This window comes from Dermacentor albipictus, chromosome 1 (genome assembly GCF_038994185.2).
Source record: "Dermacentor albipictus isolate Rhodes 1998 colony chromosome 1, USDA_Dalb.pri_finalv2, whole genome shotgun sequence".
Taxonomy (NCBI): Eukaryota; Metazoa; Arthropoda; class Arachnida; order Ixodida; family Ixodidae; genus Dermacentor; species Dermacentor albipictus.
Window position 1 is genome coordinate 227,499,789 of NC_091821.1, and position 24,249 is coordinate 227,524,037.

At 42.8% G+C, this 24,249-nt stretch overlaps 1 protein-coding gene across 3 annotated transcripts in view; it reads right to left on the minus strand.

Moving 5' to 3' along the window:
* LOC139054248 (LIM domain-binding protein 2-like) overlaps positions 1-24,249 on the minus strand; it is a 320,751-nt gene that overhangs the window by 24,405 nt on the left and 272,097 nt on the right. For 2 of the 3 annotated variants that reach the window (XM_070530964.1, XM_070530965.1), the window contains 5 exons: positions 16,419-16,494; positions 15,968-16,070; positions 13,491-13,663; positions 784-849; positions 54-188 (listed from right to left, as the gene is read on the minus strand). In XM_070530964.1, coding sequence (XP_070387065.1) covers positions 54-188; positions 784-849; positions 13,491-13,663; positions 15,968-16,070; positions 16,419-16,494 — 553 coding nt within the window. The remainder of the gene's footprint in view (positions 1-53; positions 189-783; positions 850-13,490; positions 13,664-15,967; positions 16,071-16,418; positions 16,495-24,249) is intronic. The other variant, XM_070530966.1, reaches the window with a different exon arrangement.

Consider the following 24,249-nt stretch of genomic DNA (forward strand, 5'->3'; position numbering starts at 1 on the left):
CATCTCTGGAATGCTATACTATATATTTAGAATAAAAAGTTTGAGCAACGTACCGCATATCTCACCTGGATGGCAATTAGACTTCGTGGAACCAGCTCTCTATGTGTGCGTGTTGCAAAGTGCCAAGACTTGATGCGCATCAGATCGTCAAAAGTGAACTCAAGGATGAGGCGGCCCTCTGTGCAAACCTACATGAAAGGCAGAGCCAGAATAGCAGCTTTGAAAAAAATATGAATTCACCACTACACACACAAACACCCAATACAGAGCACTATAATGTCAATAGTTAGATGTGAGGAAAAAAAAGAAAAAGAAACCGAGACACTGCACAGCTTCGCAAAAAAAAAAAAAAACACACACACACAGGTCACGCATGAAACATACGGGCACTCAGAGTTGAAGTTTTCAGAATGCAGTTGCCAAGAGATATCTGAATTACTTCACAGCCAGCTCAAGGAGTTGAGAATCGAACAGAATCTCCACTTGTGCAAGTAACAGATCCAGTGCACCTCTGACATCCAGTCTGCATGCTCAGGATTTGAAAGAAATAAAATTAGTCTCAACTTGATTCTAAAAACTTCAGTGAGCAGTTGCAGTCTATAGCATTTACTATAATCTAAAATGAATGTTCCAAAATAGATTATTCTTCTAAAATATGTATATGGTTGAACCAATAAGAAATAAGGTAATTTTTAATGTGCGTTATTATAGTGCATGCATTGGCTGGAGAGCTCAGTAAAAGCACTCACACAATCTGAACATATATTTTGTGGTATCACTTACAATGACAGCATTGTCTTTGGCAAGTTGCTCCTTTAGGGGATCTGTTGGGTACTGCCCACCAAGGCCCTAAAACAAAAATAAAAATAGAAAGTGGAAGAAACTTGCAAACTAAAACAAAATTTATAAGGATGTTCTGTCGGGCTAGTTGGCTCATAGCTTTAGACGTTTCTTATAACTGCGCTCGTGGTGTGGTGTACGTTTCTTTCTTGTGTCCTCGTTTTTTCGCGCAGTTATAAGAAATGTCTAAAATTTGTAAGTGAGGTAATGAATATCCAGCAACCAGAGGGAAAATAAAGCAACGAAAACAGACACACTTTAGCTAGCAATACTCGGAGGAATCCCTCATTCTAAAACCCCAGTGCTCTCTATCCCTCTGTCTCTGCTGCAGTGCAGCAAATCCTGGTCAACTTTAGCCAAGCTGTATGCAAATACTTTGACAAAGTTTTGCTCCCCTTTGCTTCCTCCAAAGGGGCGGGAAGCAGTCTGCAAAGGCCCGCCCTTTAATCAATACCAAGGAGGGGACAGAGAGTGAACCGAGAAGCCAAAACAAGTGGAGCAGTTGCCGTGGCAACGGGATCAATACAGTCAGCTCGCCATGGCAACCCAATCAATTAAGGGTAGGCCTCCTCTCCCATATCCTCAGTCGGAGCAAACTCTTCTTCACCTGACCCCCACCTGAGCAACAGGTCATACTACTGAAACTCCCCCTTGCTCCCACATTACAGAGAATACTGCACTGGCTTAAGCACATCCTCACAGGCAGTAAACTAGCTTTACCAATGAAGTACATTACACAAACTCCCCCTCCCCCTTACTTAATGAATGTAGGCACAGAAGATGAATCGCATGACACTGAAGTATGCATAGAATGTTTGGCCATACAAATTTCAAATACAGGATGATAATCATTGCTGGAGTTTATCATCCCAGAGTAGCACCTGGGCTGTTAGAGCTACTACAGCAGAGGGCAGGGATTAACTTGAACAGCCACAGGTTCTAAAAGTTCACCGAAATAGCATCACATAGATAATTCTGCATTCCAACCCAATTAGAATTCAGCACCAATGGCTAGGAATTGAACCTGCAACTTGATGCTCAGCTGAAGAGCACCACAGCTGCCAATCCAAGGTGGCAGGTGTAGGACAATAAGGGAATGATTTTCGGCAAGGCTTGGCTGAAGTCAACAGCAAAAAGAAATAATATATATTACAGGCAGCTTGACGATAGCACTCGCACACTTATTCCCACTTTCTGCAGATCTTGGTTCACATGCTAGGCCACACCAAAATTTGGACACGTGAAATACCACGAAAGCAACATTAATTTCTCAATTGATTTGGCAAGCACAAGACTACACAATATATATATATATATATATATATATATATATATATAAAAACACGCCATGCAATGGCACTGTGCACATTGGAGACTACTGGCAACAATACAGGATGGTTTGAATAAAGCACAGTTCAAAGAGCGCACATGCAGAGTAATGTTGGTTAGGTGTGACTGTCCTATATTTCACAGAGCGCCCACATATTTTACCAGAAGATCCCCTTGCACTCTTATGCTCGCAGCACTCTTGAAGTATGCACAGCCCTTTGTGGTAGAAAGTCCTGAGGAATGTAGAGGTTTGCCCTTGTTGATAAGGCACATTTATGTAAATTCAAGCTCAACAGACAACACAGATGAAACAAGTGGACACAAACAAGCCACTTGCTTTGTTGGTTTCGTCTGTTGTGCTTGAATGCTCTTCAATAGCTCTGAAGAAGCTGGCAATGCCGGCTTACAAAAGCACATGTGCAGTGCAGATGAGAGTGGAGCCTCACCAAATAATAATAATAATAATAATAATAATAATAATAATAATAATAATAATAATAATAATAATGATGATGATGATGATGATGATGATGATGATGATGAAGCATTACTGGGCGACATTCACTTCCAATACAGGCTTGTACTCCCTGAAATTCTAAAAAGATTAATAAGCTTGCAGCAGGGTAGCAGTAAAGATCATTAGGCAGAGCACCATAAGCGAGTGCAAAACATTTTTGAAACATCCTCGGAGGGAAAGAACAATGTTTAGTATGGTTGCAATCATATGCATGGCCAAGTCCTTTAAATAAGAAGAATCTCCATTGGCATATTTTTGCAAAATGCAGACTTTGGTGCACTAACACTAATTCCAGAAGCAAAAGATGAGCTATGAACTTTATTACCATTAGGAAAACCATCATGAACAAACAAATTAACATATAAAGATCAAACAAGCTTCCCAATTTACAGATGTGTTTCCAATGAAATAATGTGCATAAGCTTGGCTCAGTAAGAAATGTTAGCATATGAACTATTCAATAACTAGTAAAAAAGCAATGTTGCGTGTAATTTCAGTTTCTAAATGAAAACACTAATGCAAAAGCAGGTTAACTGACCAAACATAATTTAACATTTCTTGGCACATTACCATTTTTATACCTAAAAAAGTGAGAGCCTGTTCACGAGATAAAGAAAAAGAAAAAAAAATAACTTTGTTCCAATTCATAGGTTCTGCATTTCCAGCTGAACAGTAGATGCACTTGAACACCCAACAGCAAAACCATCTGCCCAACAGAATAATAATAAAAAGAAACCTGAGCCAAGTTTATTTTTCTTTCCCCTTACAATACAGCAGCCTTTTTGAATGAGATTGTGCACCATAATACGCTAAAAACTATTAATTCACTCTTTAATGTAGTCATATGTGTAAGCATGGTGCAAGTTTTCCCATATTTTACTAGTTTGGTACAGCACCCGTGTTGTCCTGTGTTATTTGGCTGCTGTTCTCTATAAGTGTTTGCCTCATCCCACGTTCCCAAGCATTCACCCTAGACATCTGACAAGCAAGCACACTGTGATTATACCATTAAACATAGTATCCAGTCTTTTAGCATCATAGTACACCTATAAATAATGGCAATCTGATACAGGTCAAACCATTCTCCCCTTACTACAATCTGAAACACATCGTTGACATTAGGTGCAGACCCTTGATTGAAGGGGCACATATTTTAATTGGATGGTAACACTTCCCATATTCTAGTAGAACGTAACTACAGTTTCACCCATATTGGGCATGATGGCCACCAATGGAAGGAAGTACCAGCGCAGCAATTGCTTTTGCGTCGAAAGTAGGATCACGTGACATCACGTGGCGAGAGCGCACATGGCTATTTCATTCCACAATTTCGGATATATATTTTATTTTGATTGCCCATTAGCTCGTACCTCGTCATTCAATAATATTGACTACCATATTAGAACAAAAACAAAGTTGCTGGGGGTCTTCTAGATATCTTTAATAGGTTTATCATCGCAGAAAATATCCAGCCAATGCCAAGATTTGTTCTTGCTCTGCCTGATTTTTCAATCAGAATGCAGCGACAACAGTTGGTCTATGCAAAATTAAACTGGACAGAATTTTTTTAGACAGCCTGAAAGGGTTAAAGACCCCTGCTTGGTATTTTTTTATCACTAAGTTAACTTGCTGCCAAACATCTTCAGCATTCAAGATGCGGCAAGATTACAGTTGGTGACAGCGACTGATCGAGATTTTTTTAAAAATGTATGTGGCGTGTTTCTATTTTATCATAAAGCATAAATAAAGATGGCCTTGACCACTACACAATACAAAAAATCACTAAAGATATGTCGAATCTATCATACAAAACAAAACTATGACAGTAGTCTCACACCTTCTTTCCTTCTGGAATGTTGGCTGTGATAAAACAGGAGGAAAATTACAAGTTTCACTGTCTGGGTTATGGTGCACTGGGGCACATACAAATGAAATAAAACTAGATTACAGAATACACTTCTTATACAAGAAATTAATAAGCGGGCGTGCTGGTAAAACCCAAGAATGCCACTAGAGAGATTTATTCACCAACAATGTTGCTGGTAGGTTACGTGAGGAAGATACTTGCAGCGTAAAGCTATGTACAGATTAGACCTGCATTTCATGGCATGCAAGATGGCAAAAGACAATATGACTGAACCGAACGACGCGATCCAGGCGCATGCGCACATTGTCCAAGAGAAAGTAAAATAATAATACAAATAATAAAATGTACAAGTAAACCATGAACATCTATGGCAACATCCCTTAACAAGTCCAAACCAATTAAACGCCATTGGTTTACGAGATATGTTGCGGTTCCATGCGAATGACTGCCTGAATTAGTCAAATATATCTAATTTCTAGTATTTGATTGCTTCAGACTTGCGAGTGGAAATTGTTATTTCTGCATGTATATTCGCGCTGTAATCTTTGTCACAGTGTTTAACAACCGTTGAGCTTCTGCAGAAGCTGCCCTGCTTTCTATTTGTGCGATAGTATGTAAAGCAATATCTGGCCTGAACTGACAGAGAGAAAGACATGATATTATGATACAGTGTAAAAAAACCTTATAATCAAAACAAAGAACAAGCATTGTTGCGCGTAAAACAAACAACTTTTGTTTTACATGCATTGTTTCTCGCATTCATCTCTTGCGTTGTTTGATTCTATACTTTTGTATTTTACATGAAGCCCTCCTTGAGCCAAATCATTGGCTTACAGTATTTCCAATAAATAAATAAATAAATAAATAAATAAATAAATAAACAAACAAACAAACAAACAAACAACCGAAATTTCACAGTAGTAGAACAAAAATCGAAGCACTGACGGCACTGCAGCAGACACTACAGCATGCTATCCAACTTTACATGTAATCCAGGCACTGCCGGCAGATGGCGCCGTGGTATGTCCGTGCAACCAATAGTGGTAAGCGATTATTAAACTCCCCCCACGACATTAATGACTATTGCGATACAACCACACTTTTTCTTAGTTTCATTCAGAATCATAAGCATATGTAATGCAGAACTTCATTAATTTGAACTACAAGGGTTTAAAATTAAATTAAATTATGGGGTTTTACGTGCCAAAACTACTTTCTGATTATGAGGCACGCCGTAGTGGAGGACTCCGGTAATTTCGGCCACCTGGGGATCTTTAATGTGCACCTAAATCGAAGTACACGGGTGTTTTTGCATTTCGCCCCATCAAAATGCAGCCACCATGGCCGGGATTCGATCCCGTGACCTCGTGCTCAGCAGCCCAACACCATAGCCACTGAGCAACCACGGCGGATACTACATGGGTTTTAACAACAGAGTATGAACAAGAGAGCACTTTTGAATATTGCACTTGGTAATGTTTGCGGTACAGTGCACAATGCGGTCACTGACCAATAATTTGCAGAATTTGAAGATTGGGCAAGTTGGTATGGCATATTTGCTAGTGAAAAGCACATTGAATCGCTTAACACAATAGAAGAGGTACCTCTGAAGAAGAGGAACATACACACTGTGTGTGTGTTCCTCTTATTTCACGTTAAGTGATTCAATGCACTTTACACTAGAAATAAATTGCAATCAATGGGAATAATCTAAACGCTCAAGTAAACGGACTCCAAAATATCGAATTCGCTATAAAATGTCTTTATTCCACAAGCGGCCAAAAAGGCCGGTCAGAATGTTATGGCACTCATGCACATGTGCTTGCATACGACCTAGTACGTCTGTATTTTGACTGTTTTACGGTCTCCAAATCCAACAAATCTCCATCTCCTGCAACCTAATCAGAGGCCAAATGCACTCCAATAGCCATATGATCACAGATTTCTTCGCATGAGTCAGTGTCTGGCAGTTTCCTCACATAATCGCCACCTTCTTCAACAGAGACATCGAGGGTAAAGTTGACACTGTTTGAAACTGACTGATAATTTGAATTAATGAAAATTTGTTATAGCAGTCAAAAAACTCGCCCTAGACCGTGTTGCAGTTTAACACTTAAATGAACAAACCTGGATGCGCGAAATTCATGTGACAAACTTAAGTGCCGTTCTTCACAACTTGGTGGCATGAACTGGCTTGTGCCATGGTTCAGGCACAGTCACCTATGGCTGTATCGGCTAAGCGACTGACCGTTACTTTCGGTTTCAAAGAGGCACCAGCAAAATATCAAAATATCACTTTTCTCTTCGACTCAGTCAACTCAGTGGCCAAATCGGCACGTGGTCGTCCTGGCGGGGCAGGACAGTCTCAAACTGTGCACGGTAAAGGGTCTGAAATTTCCTCGAAGCTATCCGAATTATTGATCAGCAAGTGTACAGTATCACTAAGGCCTAGTGCCTTACCTTGAAGTTTTAAGAAAGGCCTGGCTAAAAAATTATGGGTCGCTGAGCAAGCGCAGCAAATTCAAGCTGGGAATGCAATGGGAAGGCTAAAAGCAATGGTGTGCCCCATGCACTATGTGTCTACCTGATGATGCCACAGCATTTAGTGCTGATCATTCATTGGTGATGTGGAACACCTTAAAAGCCCAATTCTTTACTGTATCATTAATTGGCTTGTCTATTCAAGCGCGGAATACAATGAGACTTTGATAAAACACTGCTTGTAGTGTACTTCACACCACTTCCGTGAAGAGGCAGCACTGTGGGCCTAACATATAACGCAAAGCTAAAAGACTAAATTTCCATGGTACGGACTATTACGGCCTTTGGCTCAGGTTTGTCTGAGAGGTGGTCTATGAGAGCAAGAAATTTTTTTCAAAATAACTGTTGCGTGGTTCCAGAAGTTCGATTTTGTGGGAGTTTTTCCCTATTTAAGTACATGCGACTCTGCTGGCACCAACCTATCAGCTTAAGTTTTCCATCAATTCGAATGAACAGATTGCTAATTACTGGGACTTCACTGTACAATGTAAACATTGGCTTTTCTGTAGCTCTGCCAACTGTATGTAAAAAACAAGCTTTGAGAGCACATAGGAAAAAGAGAGCGAGAAGAAAAAAAGATTATAATCAAGACATCATATTGGTCATGCAATATGTTTGATATGTAATGCACAAGGACACAGATGTATAAATGAATTTCCAGCAGAGATGGAAACTAAAGGCAATAATGAGAACAACTTGGTCAGAGCTGTGCTCACCTTTGCCATGGGAAATTAAAGCAGTTAAATTCACACGGCACAGGCTGATGTATCATGTAGCAATATTTCCATAACTGCTTTTGGAGCTGAACACTACTGAGGTGCTTGTAGCTACAGCAACTCACAGCCATTTGCTTCTCTACACCAGGCTATGTTCTTCCACTACCACCATTGCATACAAGTCTGTAAAAGCAAACCCTGCAGCCGAAATTCGAAGACCAAGACAGCCCATACAAATTATCTGCAATATATTTGAGGCCATACATTACCTCTGAACAATCACACACGTAAAAGAAGCAACTAATAAGCAATGCAATGACAAGAAAAGCCTGCTCGTGCTATTACATACACAAGATAAAATGCTGCTGGTGCCTAGCTTACAGTCCCTTATTACACTAGATCCCCACAGTAAAGGAGTAAAACATTTCGTGAAACCACCCTTTTAACAAAATTAAGCAACGTAAAATATTGAACACGACAAACCCTTCTAGAGCACTTGGAAAGCAGCAAATAGATATAAAACGGTCTGGGAAGAAAATTTTCAAATTAAAAGCTTTTTAAAAGTTTACAGGAGCACAGTTACGAACACTTTTAGCATAACCATTGAAAATGGGCAACATATTGTGGGAGGCTAAGATGACGAAGTTAAGACAATAGATTCATCAAACGCTGCTGCTCCAGAGAGCCAACCGTTTTTAGAACGTAAAGCCAATGAAGGCAGCAATGGAATGTTTTTATTAAAGAGCAATCTATAGTGACACTACTCTCATGATAATGTTCACAGAAATTTTCACCTAAAATATTCGAATTCTGGCATTTCAACAGGCACAAACTGTTAATCAGTATTTATCACTCAGAAGATTACTACCGATTCAATTCAAGATGACTGGCTAAATCTTTGTTCTGTAACCTAACCCTGCATCAGTCACATGAATTAGAAGTGCTGCAGACTAGACAAAACACAGGGAGGCCACCTTGTGAGTGTAAAGTCTGGAACACTTCAATTTACAGAAAACAAACCCAGAAACACAAGATTCTGTACACAAGAAGAAAGGGAAACAAGGGGGCCCGGTATTTATTAATCATAAGAAGCCAACAGACAAAACCACCAAAAGGACAACATAGGGGAAATTACTTTTACTTACCAACTGAATTAAAGAAATATTAAATTAATTGAAATGAAAGTGGATGAAAAGACAACCGGCTGCAGGTGGGATACGAACACACGTCTTCGCATTACGTGTGTGATGCTCTTACCAAATGAGCTACCACGACGCTGTTTTCTAGTCCACTTTCTGGGGTGCTTATATTTTACTACTAGAAGTAGCCCTGAGAGTGTTAGCCAAAACCACCACTCACAAACCTAGACCGCCGCCTAGGTTTGCGATTAATCGCCGCAGTTGCTTAGTGGCTATGGTGTTGGCCTGCTAAGCACACGGTAGCAGGATTGAATCCCGGCTACAGCGGCCACATTTTGACAGGGGTGAAACACCAAAACACCTGTGTACTTAGATTTAGGTGCACGTTAAAGAATCACAGGTAGTCCAAATTTCCGGAGTCCCCTACTACGGTGTGCCTCATAATCAGATGGTGGTATGTAAAACACCATAATTTAATTTTTTTCAGGTTTGTGAGTGGTGGCACTGGCCAACACTCTCAGGGTTAGATCCAGTAGCAAAAACATAAATATCCCAGAAAGTGGACTGGAAAACGGCGCTGCGGTAGCTAAACTGGTAAGAGCATCGCATGCGTAATGCAAAGACGTGGGTTCGTATCCCACCTACAGCCAGTTCTTTTTTCATCCACTTTCATTTTCATTATCATTTCTTTAATTCAATGAGCAAGTACAAGTAATTTCCCATACGTTGCCCTCGGTGTCTTTGTTTGTTGGCGTCTTATGATAAGATGCTATACAGCAGATTTTATATTGCGATATACTCCATGTATGTCTGAAGAACATGAAAACAAAGTAAAGGCTTAAACTTTTTTCTAGATATATACTGTACTAGACAAAAACCCCAAGAACGCAGAGACACTGTAGCAACCCCTATATAGCAACCTCTATAGCAACATGGCAGAATAGATTACTTTCAAGTTTAGCCATAAAACAGATCTGCATGACCAACAACTTGTGTATCAATGTTTTACCACGCTAAAGATAGTATTGCAGCCACATACTGTAACAACAGCTAATTATTTGCACAGCTACTGAATCAAACCTTGTACTTAACATTTCAAAGTGCAGTTCTTTAGTTCACTAGTAAAAAGCAATTTGATGTGAACATGCAAGTGAAATCTATCATTTATAGATATAATATGTTTGGTAACGTGTTTAAGTGCATAAAAGATTTGCTCCTCCCACTGATAGGCCAGAATTATCAATGTGAGGAAAGAGTCACGTGGGCATACATTTGATCTTCGAGATCTATACGGTACATAAGTTAATGGAAATTAATGGAGAACAGGCTATATAAAAACAACTATGCTCAATTAAAGAAAGTAAGAGGCCCCAGATTTCGAACTGCATTGAATAACCACCAGCAAGACTGGGATAATTAAAAACAAATTTAACATGATGCCCACATCTAAGCAACACATTATTTACCACTAGAACATGCATTTACTACTTGGCTAGGCAAAATAAACAGTCACTTTGCAGCAACATCACATCTCACTACCAAATGAACACAAGCCCATGACATACTGCAAAATAAATGCAAAGCATTAGGGCTACAACAGCTGCATACCTTCCTGCATCAGTTTTTTTTTTTTTTCCATAGGGCACATGCCCTGCAGCAAAGAACAGCAACGACATCGTTTTGAACAAAGCTTTAGCTGCAATACTTGTACTATTAGTACATAGTCACATATTCAAGAGCACTGCATACTCGTATCACATGACGTGCTTCTACATACAAGCCTCTACTCAAGCATCTTTGTTCTTCCTTGCACTGGCAGCCCAGGAAGAATTCAATGGTTTACACACACTCACAAGGTCTGCTTCTCTCTGTCATTTTAGCTAAAGCACCTAGCAAAGGGACCATTCTTTATTTCTATAGGAGAAGCCACCAAATATCTGCACCATGGTTTAGGCCAAAGTCAAGTGATGCAGAGAGTTTGCAACTTATCCCAATACTGGTTATTATGGCTAAATCTGGGTGCTTCTGTGAAATATGCTGCAAGAGGACATGTTGTTGGGCTAATCGGCCAGACAGAACATTACTTCTGTTTCAGGGCCTAAAACATTAGAGCCACATTTGCAATGCATTTTCTTTTATCATACTCTTGTTAGCATGTTAGCATGATAGGTATTCCACTGTGTATATTGATACAGTAGATGTGGTATATATATAGTGGGCAAAATATCAAACCACCTGCCGTGGTGGCACAGTGGCTTTGGCATTATGTTGTCAAGCCCGAGGGCACAGGATCAAATACCAGCGGCCGCAGCCACATTTCAATGGGGGGCCAAATACAAAAACACCCGTGTACTGGGCATTGGGAGCATGTTAAAGAATCCCAGGTGGTCAAAATTAATCCGGAGTCCTCCACTATATCGTGCTTCATAATCATATCCGGGTTATGACCCATAAAACCCCATAATCTTAATTAAAATATCAAGTCATATCAATAATTCAGTCAGTCAGCCCATCCCATGAGTTCAAAGAAATTTACTCAGAACAGACTTCCAAGCAGAAAAGTAAACATTCTACCCCTCAAGTTCAAAAGTTGCTTTAACAATAGTGACAAGGTAGAAAACACAACCAAGGATTGCATTTTTCAGGTCTCAGCTTGTACCTGGAAAAGAAGGCTAGATCACTAATGAGCATTCTGTTTTGCATTTAAATAATGTGACCTTCAGACAGTTTGAAATCTTCATGCCCTGTTAATGCAGGAGCCATGCATACTGGTCATTAAGCCTCTGCACCATTCGCGATGACCTGCTCAACTATCACAATTGCACATTTTGACAAAAAGAGTACTAATCAAACTATAAGATTGCCATGAGATGTTTCATATGTGACAATAACCAACACAGGCAGTGATGAGTGCAAAAGCCAATCTTAGCCAGTAAAAAAGAGGGTTCTAAGTGGACGCTGGGCTGCTATTGCCTATTGCTATGAGAACCCTTGATAAGCTATTTATGTCACTTGGGGCCATGTCTTGCAATAATTAACTTCATTTTCCATGCTTTTTGCAAGAGGCCCACATGCTGCCACTTTTTGCCAACATCAGCCACTCTGCACAAAAGATGGTAATGAAGGAATGAAATTAATTCGCACAAAATAAGTCCTTTGGTGTATTATGCATCCGTGGCACTGAGATGCAGCTTTTGCTTGCTTTTTAAGTGGCATTATCTTAACCCCAAATGGCAAAATGGCATATTTTGCGGTTTCACCTCGTCCATTGAAAACTAGCCTATTTAACACATCTAATACTGATAGAATCACCAGGATACTGTTCTGCAAAAGCACCATGCCTGCATCTATTATGTGTATAATGTCTAAGCAACTACTTGGTGTCCTACAATCACTCTATATGCATTCACATCATAAGACATTGTGAGAACAATGTGATGCTTGTATATGCTACTGAAGAAACCAAAATTGCATGCAAGACTAGTCTGTTAGCAACTAAAAGTGGACATCCACAAGTCATTCATATTGCTTTCACTGGAATTTTGCATCAGTGAAATACTAGGCACCAAAGAACTGCACTGCACAGAATTCCAGCACTATGCTGCAGCAAAGTGAGACTGCAAAAGTTCACCTCTGTAGGAAGTGTACTTGACTCTTCGGAAGAATTGAGTACATGACACACCGAAGAAGTTAAAAGAGAAGCTCAGGAACTGTAACATCAAGACGCTGCAAATATAGGGCTTCAACTAGTTACACTACCTTCTTTAACAGATCCTCAACCAGTCAACTGATACCCCTGCAACCATGCCGTACATAACCAATCTAGTAATGTGTGTACCGTTTTTGAGCACTGCTAAATGAAACAAGTGAGTTAGTGAGCAAGAGCACTATAAGGGTAAGAAGTGCAGCATTTCCTTGGCCAATGGCAGCCTCAGCACAGACCTGAGCCAGCAGCTGATTGAATTATAAGCGGCCATTTGCTGAGGTCATCTCTACTAAATGACATTATTCGGGCAAAATGAGTTGCTAATTTCATTTTCTCGAATCTGTGGAATCCCACAGCTAAAAGTCAAGCAAAACAAAAAAATGAATGCGCCCAGATTTCTCTTAAAGCACAGCTGCACATGAAACAGCACACTGTGAATGCCAGCAGCCCAACTGAGCAGCCCTGTTTTCAGATGAGGCCCCACAGCAACTCCACAAATGTCAGATGGTGCTGCTAGCCAAAAGTATTCACAATAGCTCCTCAGATGTAGTAGCTGCTAGGGCTTAGCAAAATTGCAAATTCATAGCATTCATAACAATCTGCAAGCAATACAGAATAAACATTTAAAAACTGAAAAATGCGGTTCCCCAGAAGGCTGCTGTGTACAAATACACACACTACAATAATACACAATATATTAATTACAGCTAATAGGTAACATGCTGCTTACAAAAAAGAAGTGTCATTGACCACATCCAAGCTGCATGTAGACTTATCGAAGACACAAAACTCTCCCCACTGCCCTCCTATAATTGTGTTTATCATGGACGCTCACCTTGCTATAAGGAGACTTCCCATGGTGTGTTACCATGGTGCACTGGTCACAGTCCAGTGTGATAGTGGTGTTGTGAAATGACTCTTTGGGGTGTTTCAGGTTAAAGTAAAGATCCGTGACGCCGCCCTCGAATATGCTCCGGAAGTACCGTGGAATAAGGGTCCGTCCAATGGCTGTGATGGGTAACAAAACGTATGAACAAAACATATTATGAGGCAACAAACATGGCAATAAGTACGTAACTTTTTTCTTTGAGCCATAAGGAATCTGACAGCGTTTGATAGGGTATGCCTAAATACATAAAATGAGTTCTGCAGTAACACACTCATGGACTGTGACATGAACAACATCATGTGTACATGCCAGCATTCGTACAAAAGAAGCTCACCCACATCTATAGCTGCTCTGTGGGCCATTGTGAACAGTTCAATAGCGGTTCAACACTTGGAAGAATGAAGAAAAAATTGGGTTTCCGAGTGGCATGCACTACAGTTGGTATTTGGCCGATGTGTCACCTAAAGCTGCACAAGCCAAATACTCACTCTATATGCTCCTTCTCAAAGCAGAACTTTTGGCTTATTGACTTATGGGCCAACTACAAAGCACTTTCAACATGCCTGCATTTCAAGGTTACTTAACAATGTAATACTCACAGAAGCGATATTTTTTTTCCCAACCAGTGCATTACCATGGCCAACATGCCATTGGTGCAAAAAAAAAAAAAAAACACCCCAAGCTGCATAGCTACAAAGGGGAGTGAAATCTCTCCCAAGGTTACCGAAACAAGCTGCTAAGTAATTCACAAGGTCAAATGAGCAATGACCACAGAAATATTTAAGAAGTGGCATGCAAGTAAAATACAAACAACCCATGCTTTCTGAATAAAAGATGCACAAACATCAAAGATTCGAATAAGAATTAAATATCTCCTATATTCAATTCGTATTCAAGGATTTGGTAACAAGCTATTAAACATTACCTTATGAGCAAGCATACTAACCCACTATGGTTAAAGGCATTTTACATGGGTAAAGAAGTGTTAGCAGCGTTATTGGTCACCTCAAATACTTGCCACATCAGCCAGCATAAACAACTGTTCACTACTACTCCAAGTAAATGGCTACATTTTGGCTTCAGGATACATTGTTCACAGGAAGCAATCACAATGCATCCCACAATACCTATCAATGACATAAACAAAGAAGCATTGTTTAGGGTAGCCTGTGCATTAATTACAAACTACGATGAGGTGATGTCTTGCTCCCTCAGGGAGCTCACCAGATTCCCAATGTAATATACAGCTTCACTCTGAGTTAGTATTTACATCGATTTTTAAAAATCTCGTATTAGTATGTGAACAAGACTTTATATGCACCAAGTCAAATGCACTTTCTCTGCGCCATCATTACTACAATTATTGCCATGCAAGCTACTCGTACACCTCCATTCCAAATCCTTGAAACAGTAATTAGCCAAAGCAGCTGGCCAAATCACTGAAATACTGGACCACGAGCATTCATGCGGGTGAAATGAACATCATAAGAACTGGCGTCTGAAAATTAACTACCGATTCTGCACCGAAGGCACTGCTGTACCGAACATGGCCCCTTATAGGTTTTTTCCCCTAAAACATTAATCAGCCCATGCTGGAATGAATGGAGACTTCAAAGTGGCAAAGAACTGAGTAAGTTCATCGATTCACACTTTTCTTGAATGGTAATGCAATATAATTAAGTGCAAATGTTGTCATACAGCAGTGTTTTCAAATGAGGGACAAAAACATCCTTCACCCTAGAAGCACGAGTGCAATGAAACTTGCAGAGAACTTGAACATCTGTTTTGATGTGATCATGCTTTTAATTAGTTCAAAGGAAAACACTAGATGCAAAAATTTGTTACACAAACCTGCACTAATCAATTCTGAAAATCATACCCCACCCACCCCGCCCCCTACTAAATAAGACTGCATAGAGCTAAGTTGATATGCTTCAATACACAAGTGAAATATAAGTGCTTGCTTGCTTTGAATCCCAAAGCATCAAAGGGAATAAAAGTTACATAAATGATACATACGATAGACACTTCATGTTGCTGTCCTGCACTCGTTAAAATACCAGCAGTGATGTTTAACACATTTAGTGGCCACTCCTATTTAGATTAACTGCTGTCCCTTCTCAAAATTTCAAATTAGGTCCTGAATGCGAACCACTGGGTGCATTCCAATTGAATGCAAAGAGCCCGAAAGTTTGAGAAAGCTGTATGCACAGCATGTGCACGACGAAAAACGTTATTCCACGCAAATATTTCGCTATCGCATTCATATTCCTGGTCATCGCCACGGAGAAGGAAAAGAACTCCGTTGCACGAAGGGTGATTACGATGACTTACGCAGCTACAAAGAGCAGCATAAGTACCGCAATTTGACCAGCAAGATTAATGTTAAAATACTTTTTGGCTGCAAACATTAATTCACTTACTGTAACGCTTTGGACCATCCTCCAAACAGAATGTGAGCGTCAAGGTGGCATCGTCCTCGAAGAACTCTGTCGCAAACGCGTCCCACCACAAGTTGTCGCTTTCCTGCACCAAAATAAGCACGGAGAATAAAAGGATCCAGTGAATATGATATAATAGCTAAGGCGTAAACTGCGTGGTAGCTATTGCGAAAAAAAGTCCACTTTTTCAAGCGATGCCTCGGAAATAAGCTCGCAGGCCCAATGCGACATAGCGCGAAACAAGTGTGCACGATCTACTTTGCACATAGAATCAGTTTCAACACATGCAAGTCATACCGGTCTTGTATGCACTGGTTAGGCACAACTTATTGTCGAAGCTAATGTACTACAGATAATAATTAAAACGTGCAAAGGCGGAAACAAAAGCCGCCATTCCGCCCTTCTACAATGCTGAAATAAACAGTGCACTTACTTCCGTCCTTTGTTGCAACCGCTTGTTCATCTCGTAGATCCTGTAGTCCGGCTGGCCGAAGTACGGCGTGTGTCTTCTGAAATAGGACGAAAACGGCGATGAATAAAATGGGTCTGCCGGCGGACCGCCGGGCATGCTTTGTCCGAACATCGACTTCATTGGTGGGCTTGGCTGGTGGACAAGGATCAAACGCAGCACACTACACTAATGAAACCAAGTAACGTTCAAGAGTCCATGATTGTGCATCAGTTCCTAGGCCTTCTCTTATGGAGCACAGGTAAGCGCTGTTTTCTCGACGCAGCACGATCACCTGCGACGGACGGCATCTCAGTCAGGACGCGATGACGCGTCGAGGGAAAAAATACACGTGGCGAAGACGATCTCAGTAGCTGTAGTGAGGAACGCGGAAAATGTACTACCACTGCCGCTATGTGGTACGATGCTGTCCCGCTCAATCAACACGGGTATTCCAGCTGGCACGCACGCGGATCGCGAACGAGCAGACGTGAAACATGCCGCCTCCGTGTAGTCCGCTCGCCGGTTAGGCTTAGAGTCAACATCGTTTCATAAACACTGCGCCGCTACGACGACGAACACTCGTGTGTCCCACCACTTCCCTATTGGCTTGATGCGTCAACAGCGTGCACAAGTCAAAACGCCTTCTTCATGACCGCAGCAGGCCGCGGGCGCCCCGCAGCATCGAGGCAGCAGGCAAACGCGGCGCGGAGCGCCGCCACCGACTCTATCAACGGGCCTCCCCGCGAGCGTTGTCCAAGCGACGCGATGCTCGCCGGTTTGTGGAGCGTGCATTGTACTGGTACGGCGTGACCTTGCTCGGGTCCAGGGTCGTACCATTTTGGCCGGCGGGGGTGGCTCTCCGAAAGGGGAGCACCGCGCGCGCGCGAGCGCTCTCGACGCGCCGCCTGCGCCGCCGCTCGCGCCTGCTGCAGCGGTCGGCGTGCGTGAATCCCAGGGATCCCCGTTCGACCGCGCGCACGGGCGGCCGCGCTGTCGTGTGCGCCTCGTCGCTTCATCACTGTCAGCGCAGCGCCACGTTGAGACGGCCTAGTAATACATTTGAACACATGGTCAAACATCCAAACATTATGAACACATTGACGTCTTCTCATTGTTCCTTGGTCAGACAGTCAGATATTTCCAACAAAATAGGCAGCAGAATAAAACGTGTTTCTTTCGCTCACACGCACAGCTCTGACGAACTAAAACACACGACGGATGATCCGTTAAGATATGCTGTGAGTGGGAAGAAAGCAAAAGAAAGAAACTAACATTTCATACTAACCTTTTGCTTTATTGTGACACGTTACGGGAGGGGGCGGGGGGGGGGGGTAGTATTCCTTGGGGCCACGTGAAATCGAGCATTTACAACACGGTTTCATACTACTAACATCGTATGAACTAGCATGCGATTCACTTCATTTAATATCAGCAAGGGTTACGCCGAAAATACGCGCATACAGGTTTCTTTCTCAACGCCACCAGGCTCAGCTAAAGATTAAAGAACATCTGCATGGCTCCCTATTTTCAGGCGAGTGAACGTATTCCTCACTCTGTAGTCTTCGAAATTTTACTACTGTGAAACGTAGGGCATAGGCCAAGGGGAAGCCATGCGCCCTCCCCATGGCCTGCTAATAGGAAGGGGGCGCATACAGAGTACACACTCTTTAGTTCCTGTGATGCAATATAAAACAAGAAAGAATATTGATGCGTATGCTTTCAGAGGGTCTTATTTACGTCGTTGGAATCGCAACCTGAGAGCTGATGCGTAGCCTGGAATTTAAAAAAAATAATTCTGGAGCCTTACGTGCCAAAACCAAGATATCATTATTTTGACCCCCTAGATTTCTTTAACTTGCACCAAATGCACGGCACACAGGCGTTTTCGCATTTCGTCCCTATCGAAATTCGGACAAGCACCCTCGGTCTCAGCAGCGCAAAGCCACAGCCACTGCGCCACCACGGCATGCGCCCATGGTATTTCGGGACGGGCTATGATAGCAGCCTCCCCAGCTCTAAAGCCTGGATATTCTTTTTACCAGTAATGTCATAGGACGAATAAAATCGCAAGTAAGGACTGATAAAGAGACATTTCGTTTCAGTGACACCTAATACGTTTTCACCGAAGACGGCCTTTCAGGGAACGGTTAGAGAAAATTCTAAATTGGTGGGCGATTTAAAAAAAATGAGTTTAAAAGGAAAGATTTCTTTATGAAAGCGAGAGGTGTAAGGGATAGCTGTTCAAATAAGGAAATCTGGATGCGAGAGAGAAAGGAAGAGTGTGTGCGTGAGTGTGTGTGTGTGGTGGGGGGCGTTGCAACGTAGTTTGGCTTAGAGTCACTGTGCAGGCTCCTTTTAGGCTCAAGGGAGCTTATACCTTAATTCTAGTTTGCGCCCCCCCCCCCTCCCAATTAGGCGCCGCGCATGTCCATGCTGCAAAATATATCTGCCACTCCTGGGAAGGTATCCTATAACAGTGCACCTTGTGGACATATCCATTTCATCTGCTGAAGTTCTGATTGGCTGATCTGGGCTGCGCGTCCGCAGCAGCGAGGCGCCACAGCCAATCAGCACCATACGGAATAGACATGGTCACTGAAGGTAAACTCTTACAGAATACCTTCCCTGCTTTCACTAAACATGCACTGCTCAGTTAGCGCAACATAACAAAGCTTATGCCCACTACGAAAGTCGGTGGCTTAGATTAATAATGAACTCACTGTGCAATAGTGCTGAAGCAGCAGATATCCTAAAAGAACAGCTTTTAAATATAATGTCGGCTACGAAAGTCTAGCAAAGTGCAAATGCTTTATGCATTTTCTATTCCCATATTCTTTCGCTTACACGTAAGAGGGGCACACACGAATAAGAGGCATATAACTCTTTTCACCCCCCCCCCCTCCGAAAAAAGGAGAAAAGCAAAAAAAAAAAAACAGTTTCTTTCTGGTCTTTTGTTCTATTTGTGATACGTTAGGTACTCGGCGGTAACGTAAGATGGAGCATTTGGGGTGCTTTCTGGCTTTCACCTTCGATAATTTCGAAAATATAGGAAAGAGGCCATTTCTCAAGTTATTTCTTTTTTGGCTTAACGTTGATGCGCAGAAAGACAGCCAAAACCATATGTACAAGTGTACGTGCGCGTTTGAACTATTTCCTCAAAGTCGTTTTTCGACCCATGAACTTCTCGCGCAGCTGTATAATGTTGATTTTGACTTCTTTCTTTCAGTGAATCCTAGAGAGTGACTGAGCATTCGCTCTGTCTCTGCTTGTTATCGATGTAGGGACTAGGAAGGGGCTTCGGGAGGGGAGACCGCATGAGCGGCAATGTTTCTTATCAGAGCTAATGCTAAAGTTTTCACCGCGCATAGGCAGATATATTTTTGCCGAAGGCATAAATGGAAAAAATATTCTATGAAAAAATGATGATATTAGAGATTAGAGGCAAAACTCGATGCAGAAATAACAGGTCGGAAACGTGTTTGTTCTTGCGTGGAAAAATGACACGCAATATTGTTTGTAACGTTAAAACTTCAAAATTATGTTTGCAGTCACTGGATAATTTAGCTGAAGTAGCAAACAATTGTAAAGAAAGCTTTTAATTTGCAGGAATGAGGAATGGAATGGATCAGCTCAGCCACTCCAGGAGTGGGAATGGTCCTATTCACCCTCACCATTTTGAGCAGTTAAATGGAGTGGACTTGCGGGGATCTCCACTCTCCGGAATCCGGTGAGAATGGAATTGAGGGCCCCACACAGCAACTCTGGCTCTCATTGAACATCGAAAGCGACGTTTTACGCTGACTCACGTCAAATGCTGCGCCCACGCCCCACTTCTCGCATACATTAACGTAGTAAGCGAGGGTCAACTGCCACTCACTGCTTATCATTAAACTTAAAGAGACACCAAAAGGGAAAACAAGTCAGTTCAGACCGATTAACTATTCTTTCGAAGCTCTGTTTTCATTACTTCGCCGGGAAAATGTTGATTACAAGTGAAAAGAAAAAAAGGAAAAGAAAGCTAATAATCCTATAATTTACATTTCTTTTTCTTAATTTTCTCGCCGTAACTGAAGCGCCGATACGTGAGAGTGTAGTCCCACGAATTTCAAGACCCTTGTCGACTTCGTGTTCTGCGACGGGCTGAATGAGTACATCTAAGACCGAGCCTTTCTTACCACTCTTACCGAAAGAAGAGGTGTAATAACAATAATATTAAAGAAAGCGAGAGACAGGTGGCCGACGTTGCCTCAAAGTTCCCGCACCAGCTCGTCGTGACGTCATGAATTTTGCCGGCGTCTGCTCGGGCCTAGTTAATTTCTTTATATGTAAGCATTGACTATATTGTATTTTAACAGAGCCAAAGGCTGGACATAGTACGTAATAAGAACTTTCACTAAGCCTAACGGCCCGCTCACAAAAAGTTACTTTGAAATCAGTGAGGTCACGTTGACGTTTCGGCGCTGTCGTTTAAGCGCTGAATAAAAAAAAAAAGATAATTTGACCTTTCATTTCCCTTTCCAATAATCGATATTTTACCGCGAAATTGGCGAACGAGGAGTTTTTTACATGTGCCATAAAGGCACGCAGACAAGACAGTCCAGATGAGTCACTCTAATGATGTCCATAATGTTGCAAATAAAGAAGACGAAGGCGCAGGCAGCGGCCACATTCAGTTGCTGCCACAGCGAATAATCGGTCAGACATCTGGTTCTGGGTCTGATCCTGTTGCTACACTTCATATTGGTGCCGAGACCCTTCGCTGTCGTCTGGCCGACGACTTTCAGCGACAGAGGAACTGCTTTATTATTATTATTTTTTTGCTACACTTTTTGCAACACTTATTTCGCATGCAGCTGGCGTGTGTAAGAAATTTCACTGCACCCTAACTAGCCGTGGCCTCGCGCGTCTGCTATGTGCAAGGCCACAAAGGCGCTGGTGCGATTCTTGAAATGCACCAGCCTGTATGACCGCTGTTATGATCGACCCAAGTTTTCGAAGAAGCCATCGACTACCACATCTGGCGACGGGGGGATGCCCCACGAGCTATATGCCCCAGCTATCACGATTGATGTTCACGCCTCATCATTCACTTCGCTTCAAGACAGCAACGACGCCCTCCTGACCGTCACGAAGTGGGCAAATATCGATGAAAGGGTCCTTCCCGGGGGAAAGTATCTGCAACAGGTGGCTGCCTCCTATTGTGATGCGTTGGCGACATTACGAGCAGCGCATAGAAGACATGAGCACAAGGAGCAGAACGTAGAAGGCATGAGCACCACGAGTAGCACATTGAGGACAGCACCTGAGCCGCACACTGACGACCAGTGAGGGGCGATAGAGGAGGTGAACGATTCGGCGTTTGCGATTGGCCAGTGGATTCCCTCAACGAAGGAAAGAAGGGTTATTTAAGGCCGTCCAGGCCCCGGTGTTAGATCAGAACCGCTCGAAACCCACATGAGAGTCCCATACGTGTACCAACGAAGTGAATAGAATCTTTTCTACTTTTTCTCATCATCACGAAGCCCGGCTTTGTCGTCGTTTCTTGATTCTTGCGGTGAAGACCCACCTCACTCGGTCGAGATCGTATCACCACCTGTGAGTGCCTCAGCGATCAACGCTTGTGTGTGTAACAGTGCAAATTGTGAAGTTCTTTCTTCCTTTCCGTCTTTCACTTCCCCTTCCCCAGTGCAAGGTAGCCTACCGGGATCAGCCTGATTAACCTCCCTGCCTTTCGTTTATGACCTCTCTCTCTCTCTCTCTCTCTCTCTCTCTCTCTCTCTCTCTCTCTCTCTCTCTTTATACTCCTTCACCCGCCGCGGAGGCTTAGCGGCTACGGTGTTGCGCTGCTAAGCACAAGGCCGCGGGATCAAATCCCGGCCGCGGTGGCCGCATTTCGATGGAGGCGAAATGCAAAAACGCCCGTGTCCTGTGAATTGGGGGCACGTTAAAGATCCCCCTTGTCGTCAAAATTAAACCGAAGACCCCCCCCCATACGGCGTGCCTCATAATCAAATCGTGGTTTTGGCACTTATAACCCCAGAATTAATTCATTCTACTACTTCGTATTATTATTATTTTCATTTACTAAATCTCTAAATAAATTATGAGAGAATTATACAGGGACCATGTGCGCGGACGAAATCGTAAATGCTTGTCGGAGCAGGTTCGTCATGTGTACAATTACGCATAAGGTATGTGGTGCACTCCAGCAATAAGGCGGGTCAAATAAAAACAGAAAAAAATATATATACATCAAGCGTTTGAAACGGGTGAACACGTTGGACCACATTTTTCGGCAATTATGTAATTTCATGACGCAGACCTTGAAGTCACGAAGACGCGGCGGCGCTGTAGCGAAATTCCGTGCGGGTAACTATCGCGCAAATTTTCTCGGAAGGCAGGATTTATAGAAACGACCACGTTTTGAATTGAAAAGGCCCATGGCGAAATATAACTGCTCAAATCAGCGAATATATAGAAACGATCAATTATGCATATATAAAATCGATCGTCTGCTCTTTCTTGCGTGTATGTAATACAACCCTTTGTTTGCAAACGTGCTAGCGTGCCCATTATCGTCTGCAAGTGCCGGGGTGTCGGCACGTGGCTACTAGGCCTGCGCATAAGTTTGCGAAGCTTGCCGTTCGTAAGATCCCAGTGCACTGGCCAGCGCTTCATTTCCCCGTCTCATTCGCCAGCACGATCGGCCACAGTGTCCGCGCCGTGCTTGCTTTCGAGCGGTTTTGTAAATCTGCGCCTTTGCTAGCTTCGTCGCAGTGCTTACAATTTTGCGAACCCCAAACGAAATGACATATCATTTTACGGCCACTGCGGACGTGTGTCAAGCGTCGCTGCCAGTTTGCAGTCCCTGTGAAATGTTTCGAAACATTGTCTCCGACCCGTCGTCGGGTTGCGTAACCTCACGTGCCGAGGCGGGATCGACAGTGCTGCTCACTTTGCTGTGCTGTGATTCGGAGTGCGAGGCCCTGCACTGCAAGACGCCGGCCAACTGGACCGGTATACGAATCCGGCCATCTCGCGAAGCGGCTTCGAAACTTTTGACAAAACCTGTGCATCCTCCTGCTCACGCACTTGACCCGGGAAAACGGTGAAGAAATCGCATCGGACACGTTCCTTTCGCTGCGAAGATCGCCAACGCACCAGCAAAACGCACTGATAGTAAGCGGGACACGCGAATGCCGCTATGCCCGAAACATAGCACGGGGCATATATGACAGCTACAGGCCGGGGCGGACGTGCTGCCAAAGCCCTGTGTATTTTGTTTTTGTTTTTGTTTTTTTTTTCATTGTATACGCGCGTCACTGGAAAGCGATCGCGATGGCCGGGGATCGAACCCGGGACAGCTTGCTCAAAACCAAGCGACGCTAAAGAGAAACACTAAATCATTTTACACTTATTAAGCAGTCTTTCAAAATTCTATTGCACGGTGATAGGTTAATTACTGTAAGAGAAGCTGAAGAACCGAACTACCATGTTTTTTTTTTTTTATTAGCACCGACGGTACGTCAGAGTGACGTCATACATTCCGGAGTATTTTGTCGTACATGCATGGGCTGTTGTGGTGCAGTAAAAGCTCTCGAAACTCTCCAAGTTCAGAATTCAACTTCTTTGGAATACGATGTATCTCACCTTAACAGACCCTGGCGTGGTTGCTTAGTGGCTATGGTGTTGGGCTGCTAAGCACGAGGTCGTGGGATCGAATCCCGCCCACGGCGGCCACATTTCGATAGAGGCGAAAACACCCGTGTAGTTATATCTAATAATATTTGGGGTTTTACGTGCCAAAACCACT